The following is a 20,383-nucleotide window of genomic DNA, read 5'->3' on the forward strand; positions in this document are numbered from 1 at the left end:
TCACCCATAAAGACTTTACTATCTCCAAAAGGCTTTTCATTTAAAGTAAGAGTTATATTGTCATAATCCTTAAAAAATAGATAGGGATATCATTTCTCCAAGATTTTCTCATTGTTATATCTGTGGTCTTTTTCATTTTAAATCAAAGTTCAAACAAGGTCTTCTGAATTCTCCATAATCTCTGGGTCCCCTTCATCCCTCCCTTCTTCTCTTTCTCTTTCTTATCTTCCTTCCTTCCCTCCCTCCTTTGCTTTTATCACAATCACAATTTATTCCTTGAAGAGCTGAAGGGTCCCAGGTCTGGGCCCTTGGCTCCTCCTCTGAGGATAGTCCAAGGTGGAGTCATAGGCCTCCTGGGAGATGCAGCCACCCCTGCCTTGTCTTTCTCCCAACTCTGAGTCTGGGAGTCAGGGATGCCAGGACATCTGGGGACTGGGACAGGGACCCATTCTTTTGCTCTTAGTCCCCTCTCCTCCCTAGGCCTTGGTTTCCCTGTTTGCGCTTTGCAGGGGCTGGATTGAACAATCTATGCCTGCTTCTAATGGCCTCTCTTGCCAGGAAGGCCTACCCTACTTTCTTTGTACTGAGGGTAGGGTGGGGTCAGGAGCTGCCAGGCAGCTTGGTCAGAGGTCATTGAGCAGCAGTTGGGCCTAGTGGCATCTCTGTCTCTCCTAGGCTGGATCTACGCCACACTCACGCCTGTGGACTGCCTGGCCTTTGCGGGACACTTCCTCCACAGCCTAAGCGTGGAGACGCAGATGAGGTAGTGCCGCCAGTGCCACGCCTGCTTCCTGGGCTCTGCTGGGCAGGTCTCCCCCGCTGGGTCAGTGTGATGGGCACCTGTACCCAAGTCCTGCCCCAGCCCCACATGGGTGGCTTTGTGTGTGGCCCACTGGTTTGAGGCCTCCATGTGCTTGTGGGGAAAGGAGGAGATGGGCTCCCTTGACTGCAAGAGGCCCACTGGCCACCTGGAGGGGCCTGGCTTTGGAATAATCCAGGCAGCCCTCTGGGGATTTGGGGAAAATGAAAAGGCTGGTAATTCCCTCTTTTTCTGAGTACAGATCTCCTTCTCTAGTAAAGGCAGCCCTGAAGCTCACATCTGGGCAGCCTTCCCTGTAGGACTCTGATCCCCTTTCCATGCAGGGATCTAGTGGGGGAGGCCTGCAGCCTGGGACCTGGGTGGGCCTACTCTCTGACCTTGCCAGGCTGGTACTCATTATACTGATGTGTCCTTTGCTGTGGCTTGCAGAGCATATGAAGTGGAAAGGAGGTTGAAACTTGGTAGCCTGACTCAGTTTCCGAACTTCGAAACTGCCTGCTGGTACATGGGGAAGCATCTGCTTGAGGCCTTCAAAGGTAGCAATCAGTTGTGTGTGTGTGTGTGTGCATGCATGGCACTCTGCATGTGGGAGGGTCACAGTTCTGCCTCCTGCAGTAAGGCCATCCAGGAGATGGAGTGAAGCCTCATTTTCTTGCTTTTACTGTACTACCTTTGTGTGGCTTTGAATAGTTCTCCTCCCCTCCTTGGGCTTTGGTTTCCTTGTTCATTCACTGTGGGTGCTGGATTACCCAGTTTATGCTGTCTCCAAGTGGCCTTTACTGCCTAGAGGAGCCATCTCAGATTTTAAAAGGGGGCTGGGCTGAGTGTCAGGAGAGCCAAGAGTTCATTCTGCCTTGTGCCTGTGGCTTTGGTGCCCTTTACTGTCAAAATGTCTGGCCTCTCTGCACTTCAGGTCCCCTCTGCAGCAAGATGACACCAGCATCTGCCCAAGAGGCTAAGGGGATTGTTCCAGAAGATGGAATCACAGTGGGTGGGGTTAGTGCACATTGGCGTATCAGAAGGGAGCTCTGGTAGCGTAGTGCCTAAGGCACTTGACTGCTAACCAGAAGGCTGGTGGTTCAAACCCACCAGACACTCCTTGGAAGGTAGAGAGGGCAATCTACTTCCATAGTGATACTGCCTCGGAAACCCAAGGAGGGGTCGCTCTGAGTCGGGTCCAACTCGACAGCACATAACAACGACAACATTAGAGCCCCCTGCTGGTGCTGGCTCTGAGCTTCCATCTTGAACAAGCCTGGCTTCCTCAGCTTGGGGAGGGGCTCTCAGACCTGCCTCTAAACTGTTCTGAGAGTGGAATAAGATGTACTTGGAGAGTGTGGCCCTCAAACCTGGGCCTGTGACTGGCTGGGAGTTAGCACTCCTGTGGGGAACTTCAGGCTAAGGTGGCAGGACAGATGGAGAGGAAGACACTGTGGGAGAGGGCCAATGCCTGCAACGGGGGCCTCATGGCCAAGATGTTGATAGGACAATGTAGGAGGAGGGTGGAGCATCTTCTCAGCCATCTAGGACAGTACCCTCCCAGGTTCTAAGAGGAACCGTTGGCAGTTGGGCTGGTCCTGTGGGTGGAGGCTACTGTAGCTGTCATCAGGGACTGTGATGGCTGCTGGACTGGGTGTGAAGTAGCCTCGGGCTGCAGAGGTGGCACTAGGAAGTGGGTAGGGTCCCCTAAGCTACTTTTTCCTCTCTTTCCCCAGGTTCTCACAAATCTGGGAAGCAGCTACCACCTCATTTAGTCCAAGGAGCTAAAATTCTCAATGGTGCTTTCAGATCATGGACTAAGAAACAGGTAAGGAAAGTGTTTGGTTGCAGGGGAGGAGTGTGTTTGGAGATCAGAGCAGCCATTCTAATAGATGGGAAATGTGTGGTGTGCAAGCAGTACCACAAGGTGGGGCTGGCAGAGGACCCCTTTGCCCAGGTGAGATACCTGTACCGGATGCCTATTCACCTGCAAATTGGGCCTGGGCTTCCTTCCTGGTCAGGAGTGGGTCGGGGACTAGAGCCAGCTCAAGATTACAGCCTGGCCTTCATATTGTGTGATAACTATGCAGTGAAACATCCTGGTGGCCTTCTGGCATAGCTGGAGCAGGTGGTGCCTACAGCCACCATTTCCTTCCTGGCCCTAAGGCCTGGAGCAGCTGCATAGCCAGGTGGAACAAGCTCATACTTAGGAAGAAGAGAATAGCTGTCTTCTGCTCTGCAGCCTTCTAGGGAGCTGTGTAAGCCTCATGTTCCTTGGACTTGATTTCTCAACCTGTGGAGGGGAGGTCACAGCAATGCCTTCTCCTTGGGGATAGTGGCAGGTGGAGTGGGCTATTTTGTGGTGACAGCACCTGGTCCAGTTCCCCATGAGGGTGCAGAGGGCAGACTGGTCCCTCCTCACAGTCAGGGTTAAAGATGCTTTTTAGTGAGAAGATGGAAGGGTCTTGGTGGCCTGGCCCAGGGTCATTGTAGCCAAGGTCTCCATCTTGCCATGAGGAACAGGGCCCAGCCTGGCCTGAGCTTGACTGGGCCTTGGCCACCTTACAACTCAGAAAAGCCTGAGTCTGCTGAGGGGCCAAAAGTACAGGCCTTGAACCGAGTCATGAGACTGGAAAGCTGCTGCACCCTTGCCAGCTGTATGACCTTGGGCAGTTTCTGAACTTCTCTGGGCTTTGTTTTCTCACCTAGACAGTGTAATATGAGTGTCTGCTCCAGGGCTCTTTGAGGATGAACAGGCTTTGTGAGGGCTGGACCAGGGCTGCTCTGCTCCCTTCTGAGGTGGTGTTGTAGCAGGCATGCTGGCCAGGTGTGATGGGCCTACACAGGAAGCTGCAGACTGGCAGGTGTGGGTACCCACCTGGGCTTACAGAACTCACTGTACAAGCTGTGTTCCAGGCTTTGGCAGAGCATGAGGACGAGCTCCCGGAGCACTTCAAGCCTTCACAGCTCATCAAAGACCTTGCCAAAGAGATCAGGCTCAGCGAGGTAGGGCCCTTCCCAGGTGGTTGTCCCAGGATGAGGGGAAGCCAGGCTGTCGGTCCCAACACCCCCAGGTCAGAGAGCCCCTAGTACTCTGGACAGCCCCTCCCTTCCCATGCCCCTTGGCAGGTTCTCCTGGCTGCAGTGCATGGGACAGATGTGGATGGGTCTTCCCTTGACACCAGGTGGTACAAGTGGGGAGGGTGGGGCTGACTTCTCCCACCACCTCCAGAATGCTTCCAAAGCTGTCCGACCAGAAGTGAATGCCATGGTGTCCTCAGATGAGGTCTGTGACGTGGACAGAGGGAAGGAAGAGCCCTCATCTCCCATTGAGACCACCCCATCTCAGTCCCTCCTGGAAAAAGCATCTAAAAAAAAGACTTCAAAAACTGTGAAGATGCCCAAGCCATCCAAAATTCCCAAACCCTCGAAGCTCCCCAAGCCCCCGAAACCCCCAAAGACGCTGAGGATTGATAGTGGCAAGAAGAAAGGGAAGAAGTACAAGGAGACAGGCTCCCCCACCATCCCTAACCTGGACCTGCTGGAGGCCCACACGAAGGAGGCACTGACCAAGATCGAGACACCCAAGAAGGGCAAGGTGGGTACTGGGCTGGGTTTCCATGTGCTCATGGCTGAATAGGGCAGCAGGCTGAGTACAGCCCCCTGGAGTGCCAGCAGTGAGGTAATGGCCCATGGGGACGTGTGAGGTGGAAAAGAGCCTTGTGGGGGAGTGCAGTCTGCTCTGCAAAGGCACCGTCCTGCCTCTGTAGTTTCAAGTCCAGCCCAGTGCAGCCCATTTCTGCCTCCGTGTGCTACAGAGAAGTGGGTGCCAAGGAGAGACACAGGGGAGCTGGCCAGCATGATCTGCAATAGCTGAGGCTGTTGGAAGAGGGTGGATGAATGCTGATCTCCTGTGAGGGGTTACCCAGCTGAGTCTTCATAGCTAGGTAGGAAATAGCCAGGGATAAAGAGGACATGTCTGTAGAAAAGGGCTTGGGACTTAGGACAAGGGTGACTGAGATGCCCCATAGTAGAAGGGCCAGCTCCTGCTGGGAGGAGGCTGTTATCCTCTCCCTAGGGGCTGGTGACCTTACCAGGACAGTGCCTCAGGGCTGCAATGGGCACATTGCTTTCTGTTTCTCAAGCCAAGGAGGATGAATGACAGGTGCATGAATAAGTGAGTGGACTGCAAGCCCCTGGGTGAGTAGCATGGCCAAGGACTCTGGTGTAGAGGTCACAGGGATCAGGATGTTGGCCAGCTGTTTGCTATTATCTGAGGGAGTCATACTCTGTATTTCCACAATTGTCATGGCTGCTCTGTTCTCCAGGCTGCAAAGAGTGTCCTAAGTGTACCCAACAAGGATGTGACTAATAAGCAAAATGATGTGGACAGGTTGGAAATCCGAGAGCAAACCAAGAGCAAGTCAGAGGCCAAGTGGAAGTACAAGGTGACATGTGCATGTGTGTGTGTGTGCATGTGTGTGTGTCTGCAAATGTGTGCATGTACACACATGTATGTGATTGTGTGTGTGCGCATTTGAAAGGCTGCATTTGTTGGGGAAGGCAGGTATGGGAGGGGATTGGTGTGAGGTGGTGTGTGTGAATGTGTGTGGGCTATGGGAGTGTGAGAAATGTGTACCTGTGAGATTGTGCACATGTGTATTTGAGGGTGTGTGTGGAAGCTCAGGAGTGTACAGGTGTATGTATGAATGGGTCTGTGGGTCTGTGAGGGTGTGTGTGATGTGGGGGTGGGAGTCTTGTGGACCTCATACAAGAGTTTCATATGGCATTTAAATATTGAGTGTGCCACTTCCACTAAGTTGATGCAATTTTTCTTAAACCTCTGCTTCCTTGGTCAAGCTCACACTGCACCAGGGGACAGGTCCTGGGGGCTGTACTGAGTGCTAGGTTGGGGGAGGTATCTGCATACAAGCCCCTCATGGGCTGCCTGGCAAGTGTCTGGAACCTTCTTGAGGTGTATATTGGCTGTAGCAGTGTACTGGCTCCAGGGTGACTTGGTTCAGTGCCTTGGACACCAGGTTACACCTTTCCCAGCTCTTCTCTGAGCCCCAGTCTAGGTCCCACTCAGCCCATTGCTGTGGGGGCTCAGTTATGTTCCTGGTTTTATTTACAGAACAGCAAACCAGACTCTTTGCTGAAAATGGAGGAAGAGCAGAAACTGGAGAAGTCTCCTCTGTTAGGAAACAAAGACAACAAATTTTCATTTTCCTTCTCTAACAAGAAACTCCTGGGGTATGTAAATGCATGTACTAAGAAAGATGGGTTGCATGCACACCACATACACACTCCAGAGACACAAAGCACACACTCACCTTGAACACACACAACTCACACACATATCACACATATCACCTACCCCATGCACATAGCACACACACATGTACCCATAAAAACACTGTATACATATCACACATACCACACTACATCCAAACTGTACACATACCACACAACACATATATAAACACTATGTACTTATCACATGTACCACACACACTATATACCAGTCACATACACACTGTACCCAAATACACACGCACTCCTATACCATACATATAAATACTATGCATATATCATACACATGCACACCCCCAACACCATACACGTACATACCATATACGTATCACACACACAAACCTACATACCACACACATACCCCATGTAGATATCCCATGTACCACACACACACTTAGAAATCACACACATGCCAACTGTGCACATATCACACACACTACATACATATACACTGTGCACATACCACACACATTTATACACCACTCACATACTCAGTGTACATATATCACACACAAAAGACACACACTACACATCATGTACACACATCCCCTTATATACACACTGTGTATATATCACACACACATAGATACCTATATACCTCTCACATATACATTATGTATATATTACACACACACACACTACACACATATTGTGCACACACCCATGTGTTGAGACTGGCTGACACACATCCAATCAGAGGCTTTTCTGGGTGAGGCCCCTCCGTCCTATCCCAGCTGACAGTCACTGAATGCTACACTGTGCTGGGCATACATTTTGTCCTGGGCACAGAGAACAGGTAGACATGGCCCTGCTCTCATAAAATGTGTGGTCTGGAGAGCATGGAATGTGGACACAGACACTCTGGTGGGATTCTGGAGGATACAGCAGGATGTAGCTTGGGTAGGGGCACCTGAGGATGTACCTGAGGCCAGTGGAGAGGAGACAGCAGGAGTGGGGCCTTTATTGGTTCTGGGGATATGAACTGAGTGGGAGTGGAGGAAGTCCTTTGGCTAGTGGAGGAGGCTGATGTTGACCCACTACTCTTACAAATCCACGTAAAGTGATGATGGTGGTGCACACCATGGAGGAAAGTATCCTTGGGTGCTGGAACTGTGTGCCCAGGGCCTGGCCCATCTAGGAGTCTGGAAAGGTTTCCTGGAAGAGGTGGTGAAGCATTAAGAGGTGGAAGGTGTGGGGTCAGCTAGCAGAAGGCAGCACACAGGGGGCCTGGGCTAGGTGGGGGCCCAGCCTGGGAGCCTGTGCATACATGAGGGATCTGGAAGGCACAGAACTACATAGGCCAGCCGCCTTAGCACATGAGAGTTGAGAGGGGCTGCTGAGGGTTTGTGAGTAGGGGGCCAAGCCTCTGCAAAGGATGAGAAGCTGCAGAATGCGTCTGTGTCTATTAACAAATACAGTGCCGCCATGAGACAGGAGGTATGCAGGCTAGTACTGCGCCATCAGACCAGCTGGTGTCTGACATACTGCAGGGGCAGGCACAGAATGGGACAGAGGTCAAATATGTTGTAGGGAGAAGATGCTAGTCCCTTTCTGTAGTGGATGCAAATGGATCTGGCCGGGCCTCAGTGTCCTCATCTGTAAGATGGTAAAAGCACCCCTGTCCTGGGTAGTGGTGAACTGTGGGCATTACCTGTCTACTTTGGCCTAACACATGGCAGAGTGGGGCATGTGGTTTGTGCAGCCCTCACACCCTGTTGTTACTGACTTCAGATCCTTGAGCCTGTTGCTGGAGTCCTCTGAATCTCAGCATCCAAGTCCTGGGAGCTTTTGAACTGTATCAGCAACATACTATGCTGTAGAAAGTCTAGAAGAAAGAGATGAGGAAGGTACATACAGCAGTCTAACATTATGTACATGCATGGACATGTGCATTGTGTGTGCATTTATATCTCTTATGACCGCAATATGGCAATGCTTGCCTCCAGGTCCTTCTCTTTGAGAGTGTTGGAGGCAGCCAATTCTGGTACCCACTTGAGACCGTGTTCTGCATTTCTGCTGGTTCAGAACTGGAGCTGTACTCATTTGAAATACTAGATGCTTCTGTAGGGCCTGCCACTCTATTGCAAAGCTTTTCCCTCTGCTCCATAAAGAAGGAAGCCATTTTCCTAAGACAGTGGGATACTCAAGCAGGATTGCTTGAGGCTGGAGCAAATACAGGAGGGGGGGCACGTAGGAGCCCTGATCTGTAGTGGCTCTGTTCCTCTCCAGGAAGGAATGTCCAAACTATGGCCTTGGATATGTTTTTCCAAAATAGTTAGGCAGAAAAGCCCATGCACGTTGACACTGATTCTGTTTTGTCTGATGTCAGCACAACAGGCTTCACTCACTGGGCCTCACAGGCACCTGAGATAGCTGAGAGGGCCCTTGCTCAGGCTCAAGCATAGGCAGGCTCTGTCTGCAGTGTGTCTTGCCCTCATCTGGGGCCACAGCACTGGGGAGGGGGTCTTAGTGTGTCAGGGTGCTAGCCCTGCACTGGTTCTTCATGGCCCTCTGGCCATGATTCCCCATTTCCATGGGTTGTATTCCCTGGCCTCTTGAGCAAGGGTCAGACGAGATGACCCCCTGGGACACCCAGCTGACCCCTGCCAACTTTTCTTGTCATAGCTCCAAGGGTCTCAAGCCACAGACGAGCCCCAGCATGTTTGGGACTCTGCAAAACTTCAAAGAGGATAAGCCCAAGCCCGTGCGAGATGAGTACGAGTACGTGTCGGATGATGGGGAGCTCAAGATTGATGAGTTTCCTATCAGGAGGAAAAGGAACACTTCCAAGAGGGACTTATCTTGTGAGTTGTGCCCACTCCAGCTGCATGCCCAGCCCCACGGGGGATTAACTAGTACTGGGTCCGGTGTGGCTGCCTTAGCTCCCGGAACACCCTCACTCTCCCAAGCAGTACCACTAGGTTTTTGTCTGCTCTTGTTTCAGTTTTATTGGATAAGAAAGAGATGCTCCATGTACCTGTTAAGAAGCCAAAGCTTGACTCAGTGTTTTACAAGGTAGGTTGTTGTCCATAGTGCAGCCCTTATGGGGAAGAGGCCCCCCAGGTGCCTGCCCGCCACCCCAGGGTTATGGGCCTTATCGATCTAATGGTCTCTGATTGGGTATTCTGTGTAAAGGATGTGCCATGTGGGCAAGGAGGGTGCCCTCATCCTTGCCCTATACTTTTCAGTGGGGGAGGGCCATGGCACCTAGCTGTGGATACAGGGCGGACAGCCCCTGTTGCCCTGTGTGTCCCCTTGGATCCCATCCATCACAGTCCCAGTTATTTGTCTCTGTGTTGGTCTCTACAGCAGAGTGATGACTCCTCTGAAGAGGATTCTCTGCACATTGACACGGATGCCAAGCCCAGCCGCAATGCAAAAGCCAAGAAGGAGAGTGGGAATTCAGCAGCAGGCATCCTGGACCTGCTGCAGGCCAGTGAGGAGGTTGGCGCGCTCGAATACAACCCCAACAGGTAGACCCTGCGTGGCCTTCTGGCTCCATGTTTAGGTTGGCCACCCACTTGCCCACTGCCCTTCACATAGCACCCGAGTTGGGCCTGTCTTTCCCTTGACTGGCTGGGTGGTATGGCATGGAAGATATGAGGCCATGCCACGAGCCTGAGCAGAGGTGACTCCTGGGTGCAAGTGGATGTGGCCGCAGAGAAGAAGACACACTGAGGGCAGGCCATGGGCTTCTGGGTGCATATGGAACTGTGGCTTTCCTGCTAGCTGTGGGCACAGGTGTGAGGGTTCTTACTGGTGGCATGTGGGGCTAGGGCTGGAGCATGGACATATCCTCTGTGTGTGGCAGAGTGAGATTGCAGTCAGTGCTGTGGCTATAGGCAGCATCTTCCAGCTGGGCTGAGAGTACTGGGCCCAAATAGGTCAAGGTTTGGGAAGATTAGCCCTGCTTTTCATCAAGAGGATGAGAACCAGAACAGAGAGAAAGACTGTCCTCATCCCTTTCTCACCTCATTAAGGGGGCCTGAGGCCAAGCAGGAGCTGGCTGTTCATCTGTGATCTGCGGATGGAGACAGATGTGGGGACATGGGGTGTGGGATAGGGGGAGTTGGTGCTTCCATAGAGGCAAGCCTTGGGCCCTGCTGTTTTGGCTATGTGGAAAGGCCCCTGGTGACAGGTGAGCAGAGGCCCTGTATCACACCAGGCATGCTACTCAGGGGAGACCAGTGGCCAGACCTGAGCCTTGTAGAGGTGTTACCAGATGAACCAGGGTTGTGCATGGGCACTGATCATGGGGGCAGTGGAGTGTGCTGAGGATGGACTAATTGGAAGATGATGGAACTCCTGGACATAGGCACAGAGCGTGAGAACAGATGCCTCTCTCTGCTGGCTCCCTGCTCCCCTCTGGCCACGTGGAGATGAGGATGGGGGTAGAGGGTGCAGGACTAAGGGATGATTTCTTGTGGGGCTATGGGTGGGAGGAGTCTGAGGGGTGGCCATGCCTGGAGCACAGCAGAGCAGGAGGCAGGGCTGGGCAGAAACTTGTGACAGGTGTTTGGGTACTCAGGCCTGGAGGGTCAGCCACCTCTGTCTCCTCACTTAGCAGGTGCCCTGAAAATAACATGAGGAACATTCCACTGTGTGCCCTGGGCTGAGGGCATCTGATTTCAGTGGAATGTTTGCCTCCAGTGGACCCCATGGGGCTCAGGGCCTCTAGGACCCTGGAGGCTGGCTTCTCTGACGATATCTCACCTCACAGCATACAGGATGGAGCTTGCACCTTGTAAGGTCCTTGATCACCACCCTGATTTAGGACATTTGAGGCCAAGCTGACTGTACCTTGAGTTGTCCACAGTGGTCTTCAAATGGCCCTTTTATTTTAGCTCTACACACAAGGGATTGACAACCCCAACCAGTAGTCATGGCAAGTTGTGGGTGCAAAACCCAAGCTTTAAATCAGAGGGCAAAAGATGGGACTGGCAGCATGAGTGATAGCTGAGTGCCTCAGGGCTGAGACTCACTGCTTCACTCTGTGGTTTTGTCATACATAGGTTGCATTAATAGAGGCAGCGTGCTCAGTGCTGGGAGGTGATGGTCCCACCCTCCTGTGTACATTCAACTACACATGGACTGTGATTTTCAGCTCTGACTTGGCCCTGGAGAAGGTCACTGACCATGATTAGAAGTCTGAGGGGCAAGGGTCAGGAGGGCCTAAGTCCCCGGGATGATGGGAAACATTGGGAGAGCAAGCCAGGTGGGCCCTGGAAGCCAGAGAGGACAGAAGAGGCCCATGCTAGAGTCCACAGGGAGGTTCTCCAGCTTTGCAGCCTGAAAGTGGTTTCCTGTTTTGGGTTCTGCTTTCAGTAAAGAGGGATTCAGGACACCAGATAATAAACACAGAGTTGCCAGTGTCTGCCTCTCAGGGTGGCTCTGCAAACCCTGAGTGAGCGTGCCCTCCATCTACATACACTACCTGCTGCCACCAACAGTTCTTCCTCACCTGCTATGGGGAGGCCAGTCAGTTTTTAATGGTCCATTTGCACTGTTGCAGGGATTCCCTAGTTGGGAAAACATCTGAGGAGCATGGAAGGAAACATGTTAATTTCTTGGACATAGTTTGCTTAAGGTTTACTGCTGGAGGGAAGGAGCAGATTTGGAATGCTAATTGGAGGATTAAACTTTTACCTTTCCTGCTGACTGGTTAACCTGTGGACCCTGGCCTTGTTCAGGGGTCCTGTCCTTCATGCTGCAGTCAAAGGTGCTATGTCTTGGGACAGTCACATGGACTGGGCAGGAACTCACTCACCCCAAGTCTGGGGTCCTATTCTGATCCTGGCCTCATCCATGGGCTCTGGGTACTGAGTGGCCCACCAGAAGTTCCAGGAGTCTGTCTTGACTTGAGCTGTAGGCACCTCCACATGCCCATTTCTACAGGCCCTGAAGGCTAACTGGAGCAACAGCTACCTTGAAGAGACCTTTCTGTGCCCAGGAGTGGGAGGGGCAGTCATGCCTGGGCCACCTGAGAATACTTTGTCTGGAGAAGGGAGATGCTTTGCTCTTATTGGCTCCCATTCTGGGACTGGGTAGGTCTGTCCCTGCTCAAAGAACTTACATGATGATGACAGCCACAGTGACAATACTAACAGCTATCAAAATGTCCCACAGCAAGTGCAGAGCTATGGGCCCATGCTGAGGCAGGAGTGCGCTGTGGGCCCTTCAGAGAGGACTGTGGGGAACATTGAGGTAGAGCCTACCTAAGGAATTTTCTAGGGAGACTTGATTTGATTTTCACATGGTTCCCTGGCTTTGAAACCTCAGTGCTTGTTTTGTGCTGAAGCATGGTGGGAGAAGCAGTGCTAGGGAGTACCAGAACAGAGGCATGGGCAGCTCTTCCTACAGGCTTAGGTGGAGTCCCTCCAATGTGAGCTGGACCCTCAGAGATCCTGGGGGTTGCTCCACAGCCAAGATGGTTATTGCCCTTCCTTGCGTCAGTGGGTCATGGGACCATCTAGGAGTCCCACTTCTGGGTTTCTGCTAACAGGCCCCCTAGCCTACCTACCCAGCCTCAGACTGGAATCCTTTTGTTTCCAAGTAGGTTTTCTTGTATGATCTCATGGTCATCTGTTGTGTCCCCTGGTTGGGGCCACTGCTCGTGGCACCAGTGGGGAGCTCAGCAGATATCCACACTGGGTCTGGTAAGAGTAGGAAGGGCAGTTCTCACTATCTCCAGATTTCCAAGAGGAGCTCCCCAGACTCTTCCTTTGGACTTACAGGAACATGTTTTGTCTCACTGAATGGAGCAGCATAGAAATTCGTGAACTCTCACAAACGTGTGGTGACAGGTGGACACACACAGGCAGAGTGATAAAACTGGCAAAGGGCTGTTGATGAGGAAGAAGAGGAGGGAGGTAGAGGCCTCTCCGTGACCCCACATCTACATCTTGGTCCTGCCTCCAGTGGAAGAGGAGGAAGGGATGAGCAGGAGTTAGTTGTGCTCTGAGCCTAGACCTAGGAACAGCTGAAAGCAGGAACCAGTGTGCTCAGTCTTTGCTATACCAAGGGTTAGGTGGGGCTTTGGGCCTCAAGCAGGGTGGGACTGGAATAGGACTATGGAAGCCCAGCTGACCAGCCCTCTTTGAGTTCTTGGCTAGTACATCTGTGTCTTGTGGGGAAATGTGTTGACCAGAGTAGGGCTTGCCATCCTGCTGTGCCTGGGCATCCAACACAGACCATGGGGCAGTGGACTTTGTGGATGCCTCTGCCAGCAGGGCTGAGAGATAGGAGAGGCCAGCAGAGGGTAGTATGGGGGTAGGCCTAAGGAGTGGTAGGGAATGGATGCCTGGGTGGAGGTTGCCACCAAGTTGTGTTCATTTGCTTGTTTTAAGATGAGAGACTTAACGTATGAATATGTTCTGAGAGGGGATGCTAGAGTGAACACAGCCTTCCCTCCCTCTGCCATCCTTTCTCTCCTTCCCTGCTTCTACTTCCACTCCTCCTCCTCCCTCTGTGGTTCTCCTCTGTGCCCCTTTCTGTCCCAGACCCCCAGCCTGCCCTGCCTGAGGTCTGGTCTCCTCTTCCCTGAGCCCATTGGGGATGGGAGGTTGGCCTGGCCATTGTATTGGCAGTTGTCAGCACCCACACCTTATGTAACCACCCCAGTGTGGGCTGAAGGGCTGATGCCAGTCTGTCTTTGTGCCTACAGCCAGCCCCCAGCCTCACCCAGCACACAGGAAGCCATCCAGGGGATGCTGTCCATGGCCAACCTACAGGCCTCTGACTCCTGCCTGCAGACAGCCTGGAGTGCTGGACAGGCCAAGGGCAACTCTCTGGTGGCCCATAGTGTCCGAAAGAATGGGAGTGGCAGCAAAAGTACAGGGAAGCGGCTGTTGAAGAGGGCTGCCAAGAACAGCATGGACCTGGATGAGTATGAGGAGCAGGACCACCTGGACGCCTGCTTCAAGGACTCGGACTATGGTGAGTACTGCCTGCAGTGTGTTAGTGACTGGGTCAGCCTCCAAGCTTCCACTGAGCACACAGTGCCTTACTTGCTCCCCAGAGCCTCTCTTAGCCAAGCAGTGTTGGGCTTAGGCCAGAGCTCAGAAGGGCCTGCTCGATCAGTTGCATGGAGAGGCTTTAAACATGGTGCTGCCCACCAGCCCACAGAGCAGGGCTTTGCTCCATACTTGGCCTGCTGCCCAGGGATGTTCTGGCACTCCGGAACCAGGTGGTATGCCCAAGCTCACTGTCCCTTCCCTCACAGTGTGTGAAAGCACTCAGGAAGGATCTTCCTTCACACCAACTTTGCATGAAGAGCCAGGCTCTTGTGTGGGGATCAGGTCTAGGTGGTTACTGAGAGTGCTTTATTTGTGTTACTATTCCTGGGGTCCTTCTGTATGAGCTAGGCTGGCTGTGCACATCTGGAGGGCAGATTTGGGCTAAGTGTGGGACCCATCAGTGTGACAAGCACAGTGATGATGCATGAGGACCCTGATTCCTGGGCTTGCTAGTTTTCCCCCTGAAGTGTGGGTCCTGGGATTTTGGCCTTAGTAGCCCTTGGAGGTTCACTGGTAAAGATACCAGGCTTGTAGGAGTCCTCTGGTGAGTCAGGCAGAGAGGGGCTATGGAGTGGTGATGCGCTTTAAAGCAGGTCTTCTTGGTGGCCAGTCTTCAGTATGGGGCTCTTTTTGCCAGGGCTGTACAGGGCACATATCCAAGGACTGTGAGCGCTCACCCTGCTGGGAGCCAGACACCCTAGCTGGATGGGGCCTGTTCCTCCTGGTCTCGCCATTCTCTGCTGCAGCTGTGCTGTGGAGCCTGCAGGCTCTGGGGCTCTGCTTAGTAGCTGTGGGTGGGTTTGCTGAGTGGAGAGGAGCTTGCCTGTAACTTCACCTGTGTCCAGGCTGGGAGAAGGGGCCCAGAGGGTGCCAAGGTCAGGCTAAGGCCTGGTACCCTACCCACTGGGCCTGGGACTTCACATTACTTACTGGACTTGGTCAGCACAGCAAGGGCACACACTCCCCTGCTTTATTGCTGTGGGGCAGAGGCTCTGAGAAGGGATGGGAGGTCCCAGGTCTAGTAGGGGTCCTCCGCCTTTCCTTCCTTGGTGCCATCCAATTCGATTTCCTGGGTTCAAATGAGTGGCCCCAGCTCTTTGTCTCACAGGATGGCCAGAGCCCTTAGTGATCCTGCTGACCCACGGTGTCCCCATCCTTGCTCAGTATAGCTGGATCTGGTGGGAGGAGGAAGGGGAGGGTGGTCTGCAAAGTGTGGGGCCTTGAGTAGACAGCATGGCCAGAACTGGGCAGGACCATCACTGGCCAAGCAGGTCTAGGGGCCTCAGGAGTTGGATGAAGTTCATGCTCGTGGGGCTAGACCTTAGACCAGAAAGCCAAGGCTTTATTGTCTGAGGCTGAAAGTCAGACCAGGAGATGTGGGCCACGGAGGTGGAGGGCCTCTTATCTGGCAGGTCCCTGTTCCCTTCTGGCTCTCATTGTCTCCTCATCAAGGAGGTCTTAGACTCCGTGGCCTCAGGGGCCACTAGTATCCCCTTACCATAGGCAGCCACACTGGGAAGTAACACCCCTCTGTCCATTTCCCACTGATGGGGATGTTCCCTGTGCCCTGTCCCCAGGCATGCTGGTCTTGGGCACACTGCTGGTGCTCAGTGGGGCCTCTCCTTCTCTTTGCTCCCCTTAGTTTATCCTTCCCTGGAATCAGATGAAGATAACCCTGTCTTCAAGTCCCGATCGAAGAAAAGGAAAGGCTCAGACGACGCTCCCTACAGCCCCACAGGTAGTCCTGCCCTTTTCCTTTAAAGCAGGTCAGTGGCAGCCTGAAAGAAAAGGGGAGAGTGTGGGTCTGGAACTGCACTCCTCTGTCCTCTGAGAAGGTGTGCATAGGTCGTGCAGCCAGCTGTCCCTGTGAGTGGCATCCATATTATGAGTTAGACATGACCCCAGCACAGTTGTAGTGATGCTTTCTTCCTTTCCACCAGCCCTTGTGGAGAGCCTCCAAAGTCCCTTCCCTGTGGTAGGGCAGCACCCCTTCCTGATTCTCTCTCACTGTTCCTTTGTGGCTGTGGGGTACTTGCCCAGGGTAGGAGGGCAGGCAACAGGTCCACATGACCCCCCTGCCCGGATACACTTGACTCCTGATGTTGTTGTGGGAGGGTCCTAGGATTTTAATTTCCTGTCTCAGGTTTGCTGTCTGAACCCCCTGTTGTGAGCAACTTAAAGTCCAGGAAACCCAGTGCTCCAGGCTCACTCAAGCAGGGGCAGGAGGAGCCCCACCCTAGAAAGGGTGGACAAGGCATGACCCAAGGTTGGCTGACCCTTCTCTCCCTGTAGCACGGGTCGGACCATCAGTGCCACGGCAAGACAGGCCTGTGCGTGAGGGTACCAGAGTGGCATCCATTGAGACTGGACTGGCAGCTGCTGCGGCCAAGTTGTCCCAGCAGGTGAGGAGGGCAGGGCTCTGTCAGTTCTGTGAACAGATCCCTGGGGCCTCAGAAGTCATGGGCTTGGGGACATCTCACTTACATAAGCCCCATGGGAAGAGGAGAGGGACTCCTCCAACCTAGCCAATGGAATGGCACTTTTCTTCTTGAAAACTACTGTGAGGGTGGCTTGGAAGCCAGAAACCACAACTGTGCACTGGAACACACCCTGTGCAGACCCGTATGCTCCTAGGGGTATGTTCGGAGCAGGGAGGAATGGCCATCTCTTGCCACCTACATCCCTTACTGACTCCCGGGCACCTAAACTGTGTGTCTAGTTCACATCTAAGGAAGTTTATAGAATCAAAGTAAGCATTTTCATGCTGAGATATTATAGCCAATCCCTTTGAGAGTTACAGGGGCACAGAATGGCTGACCGAGTGCAGTGCCTGCCCTACACTCCCTCCCGTTAAGTGAAGCCTCATTGTGAAGATCTCTCTAGCCACCTTCTAGTGATGATGGTGCATCCTGGTGTGTTCTTACTCCAGAGCATGGCCTGGGTGGCCAGACCTCAATCCCCCTCGTGAGGTCAGCCATGTGCAGAAAGGAGGAGTATAGCAGGGGCCCTGGTCCCTCTGGCCCTTGATACATCAGTACAGCCCTGAGGAGAGTTTAAGCTGGTGTATGGGCAAGACTGGCTTCTCCCCTACCCAGGGCCCCTTGCTTATGTGCCTCAGATGGGGCTCCTGGTGGTAGTGGCATCTAGGCCAAGGCTCATTGGAGGCTGTGTCCTCCTTTGAGGACTGAGAATGCACTGGGTCACGGAGCTGCTTTGTTCAAAGGAGGAACAGAAAAGCAGGAAGAAGAAGAGCACCAAAAAGAAGCTGACTCCAACTACCACCTCCCCCTCCACCTCCTCCACCACCCCTGCCAGCACTGCCTCCTCAGCCTCTGCCTCCTTGGCCTCCACTGCCTCAGCCTCCATGTCCTCGGCCTCCACCTCTGCCTCCCTGGTCTCCACGACACCGGCCAGCACCAGCACAGCCAGCAGCCAGGCCTCTCAGGAGAGCAGCTCACCCGAGCCCTTACCAGAGGTGCCCAGCAGCAGCCTGGCAGACCACGAGTACACAGTGGGCATGGGCACCTTTGCGGGAACTCCGGCTGGCCGCACCTCCCAGCCCATGGCCCCAGGGGTCTTCCTTACGCAGAGGCGACCCTCTGCCTCATCCCCCAACAACAACAACACTGTTGCCAAAGGTGCGTATGCATTGAGGGGTGGCCTTGGACATGGTTCTGTCTGTGTAGGTTGTAGTGTCAGGAGCAGGGGGAGTGTTTTGGCTTAACATTACAGAACACCAAGGCCCGGTGGTGACCTTGTTCATTCACAGTGCTGGCAACTAGGGTGTGTATGCTTGCAGAGGAGTGCATAGAGGGTGCAGGCAGCCAATGTGTAGAAAATGTGATATTTCTAGAGATGGAGAGATGTAAGCACTTATTGGGCTTGGAGCCAGGAAAGGGGTTTTCTGAGTGTGGAGTTTGATACAGCTCCTGAGAACTCTATCTTCACTGTGAGGCCTTGCTAGAGGTGGTGTGGTATGGGGATCTATCAGGGACAAGGTTGGTGCTCCGGAGGTGAGGCTGGGAGAGACCTTGCAGTGTGGACAGGAAACCAAGGCACCAGGGTAGATGGCTATTCTGTGTAGAGTGGGAGGTCAGATAGCTGGCCAGCCTGGTCCCACCCCTGCCACTGTGTGACTGTGTATGGAATGCTGGCTTGCAGTGGCTTGAGATGCTGCTTTGTTGCTAGAAGGTGGGGCAGTAGCCTCATATCACAAGGATGATGCTGTCTTTGAGCCAGAACCCTGACCCCCTCTTTGGTCCTGGGGAAATCTGGACTTTCACACATCACTGGCCTATCCCTGCCACCATTGCCCCATTCTGGCCCAACCTGTGAACTGAATGCTTTGTCAGTGGTATGTGATTTCTGAGGCAAACTGAGACTGCAAAGCAAGGGTTTCACAGCCCATTTTATGACAGGGGTGGGGGGCTCCAGAAGGGATTGAAATGCCCAGGGCTGCGTCCTCAGCCTTGATATGGTGTTAGATGCCCCAAACACACCGATTCTCTTGCCATCTTGCTCATCTTTCTGTTTTGTGTCCCCTCTCCTATCCCTTTAGGTAAACGTACAAAAAAAGGCATGGCCACCGCCAAGCAAAGGCTTGGGAAAATTTTGAAAATTCATCGGAATGGAAAACTGCTCCTTTAAAGTTTGGGAAGCCAGGATTCTTCTGCTCCGCTTAGGACCCCCTGGAGTACTGCTAAAGCATCCGCCCCCCTAGGACTGTGGCTGCACCACCTCACCCCAGGGAGGGTCTCGCTTATTCCTGGCCACCATTCCCCACACACACACAAGTGTTCGTACCTGGAGCAGGAAGAGCGTGCAGAGCATGGCTGTCCCTCATTTTGAATAGAGATGTCCTATCTCCAGTTGCTTAGAGTGACCAGCTCCCCAAAAGCTGCCCTGTTAGTTGAGGACCATTCCAGGTTCAGGAAAGTTTCTGGGTACCCCTTGAGTGCCATGTGATTGCAGGCCTTCTGCAGTCCTGTGGGGAGCATGAGTCCTATGAGGAAGGACGTGTGAGCCAAAGCTCACCAGGCCCGAAGTCTGAGCTGGTCAGTCTTGTAGCCTCCAGAGGCTTAAAAAAAAGACAAAGAACACCCAAGAGTGAGAGAGAGAGAAAGAGAAAGAGGCATGCAGATGTGCCCCCCTTCTCTTCTTGAGTGATTCTCAGACAAGTCCAGAGAACATTAGGTCCTATGATGAATGGAGCCTCTGCATCCTCCCAGCAGGTGGGTCACAGGAGGGATAGTGAAGTAGTGCCCTGAATGCACAGGAGCATTCCTCGGGGAAAGCACAAGGGCACCAGGACTGGCAGCACCGTTGGGGTGTTAGTGGACAGGAGCCGCTGAGGGGGCCCTGGGAAGGCGTGGGCTCAGCCATGTCTTGAGTCCAAGGGGGCCCAGGCTAAGCCACATGGGTGGGCCTGGCCCAGCTCAGTGGCTCACACTCCCGGAGAAGCACTTCTCAGCCATGGCACCCTCCCTCTGGGACTGGCGTGGCCAGGATGGCAGGCGGGTGGGTCAAGGACAAATGAACTAGACACTGCTCTGTCTCTTTTGTGCTGGCATCTGTTGTCGAATGCATGGATCGTACCTGAAAGGTGTGTCCTCCATCGGCACAGAGAGGCTGGATTTGTTTCTCAGGCAATCCTGGATTTTAATTTTAGATGTATTTCCTGAAGCATATTTTTCATAGAATGTAGTATGTAAATAGCTTTTTAAATAACTTCTTTTTTACAAGAGTAAAAGTATCTTTAGAAATTTCTTTCTATAGAGTCCTTCATTAACATTTATACGAGTTTTTTGCCGACTATTATAAAACAGTTGGGTTCCAATACTTTTTCTTTCCATCTTTCTTTTTATTAGTTTTCCTTTTCCTTTTAGAAACGAAGGTATTGCCTGAAAAACAAGTGATGTCTGTGCAGCCTTATCCTCTGTCTCCACAGAAGCAAATCATACACGAAAGATGTATTGCAGACACATTTTGAAGATGAGTCTTCAACTTTAATACCAGCTCTTTGTTTTCCTTCTTGTATGATGAGGGGGTTGGGGATACAGTTATTTTACTAGCACCTTGTGAAGTGTTTCTGTGTTTTGTGATGATGTAATTTATTAATGTTTGTAGCTTTTTATATTTGTACATTTCTTAAGAGCTTTGTTTATATACCCATTACTTGGATGTTACATCCACAACAAGAAACAGCTTTGTGGAGGCCTTATTAACTCCCATTTTGTCCTGTTAGGAGGGACATGGT

General features: G+C 52.6%; 1 protein-coding gene across 1 annotated transcript in view; it reads left to right on the forward strand.

The window, feature by feature from the left end:
- PHF2 (PHD finger protein 2) overlaps window positions 1-18,774 on the forward strand; it is a 129,197-nt gene extending 110,423 nt beyond the window's left edge. Inside the window, exons 8-22 of the mRNA XM_007956325.1 lie at window positions 676-763; window positions 1,250-1,356; window positions 2,536-2,627; window positions 3,716-3,805; window positions 4,032-4,397; window positions 5,128-5,247; window positions 5,934-6,052; window positions 8,738-8,916; window positions 9,057-9,127; window positions 9,425-9,585; window positions 13,776-14,047; window positions 15,770-15,865; window positions 16,420-16,529; window positions 17,351-17,765; window positions 18,686-18,774. Coding sequence (XP_007954516.1) covers window positions 676-763; window positions 1,250-1,356; window positions 2,536-2,627; window positions 3,716-3,805; window positions 4,032-4,397; window positions 5,128-5,247; window positions 5,934-6,052; window positions 8,738-8,916; window positions 9,057-9,127; window positions 9,425-9,585; window positions 13,776-14,047; window positions 15,770-15,865; window positions 16,420-16,529; window positions 17,351-17,765; window positions 18,686-18,774 — 2,375 coding nt within the window. The remainder of the gene's footprint in view (window positions 1-675; window positions 764-1,249; window positions 1,357-2,535; window positions 2,628-3,715; window positions 3,806-4,031; window positions 4,398-5,127; window positions 5,248-5,933; window positions 6,053-8,737; window positions 8,917-9,056; window positions 9,128-9,424; window positions 9,586-13,775; window positions 14,048-15,769; window positions 15,866-16,419; window positions 16,530-17,350; window positions 17,766-18,685) is intronic.
- Window positions 18,775-20,383: the final 1,609 nt, after the last annotated feature.

This window comes from Orycteropus afer, unplaced genomic scaffold (assembly GCF_000298275.1).
Source record: "Orycteropus afer afer isolate SDZICR_OR568_19922 unplaced genomic scaffold, OryAfe1.0 scaffold00607, whole genome shotgun sequence".
In the NCBI taxonomy this organism is placed as follows: Eukaryota; Metazoa; Chordata; class Mammalia; order Tubulidentata; family Orycteropodidae; genus Orycteropus; species Orycteropus afer.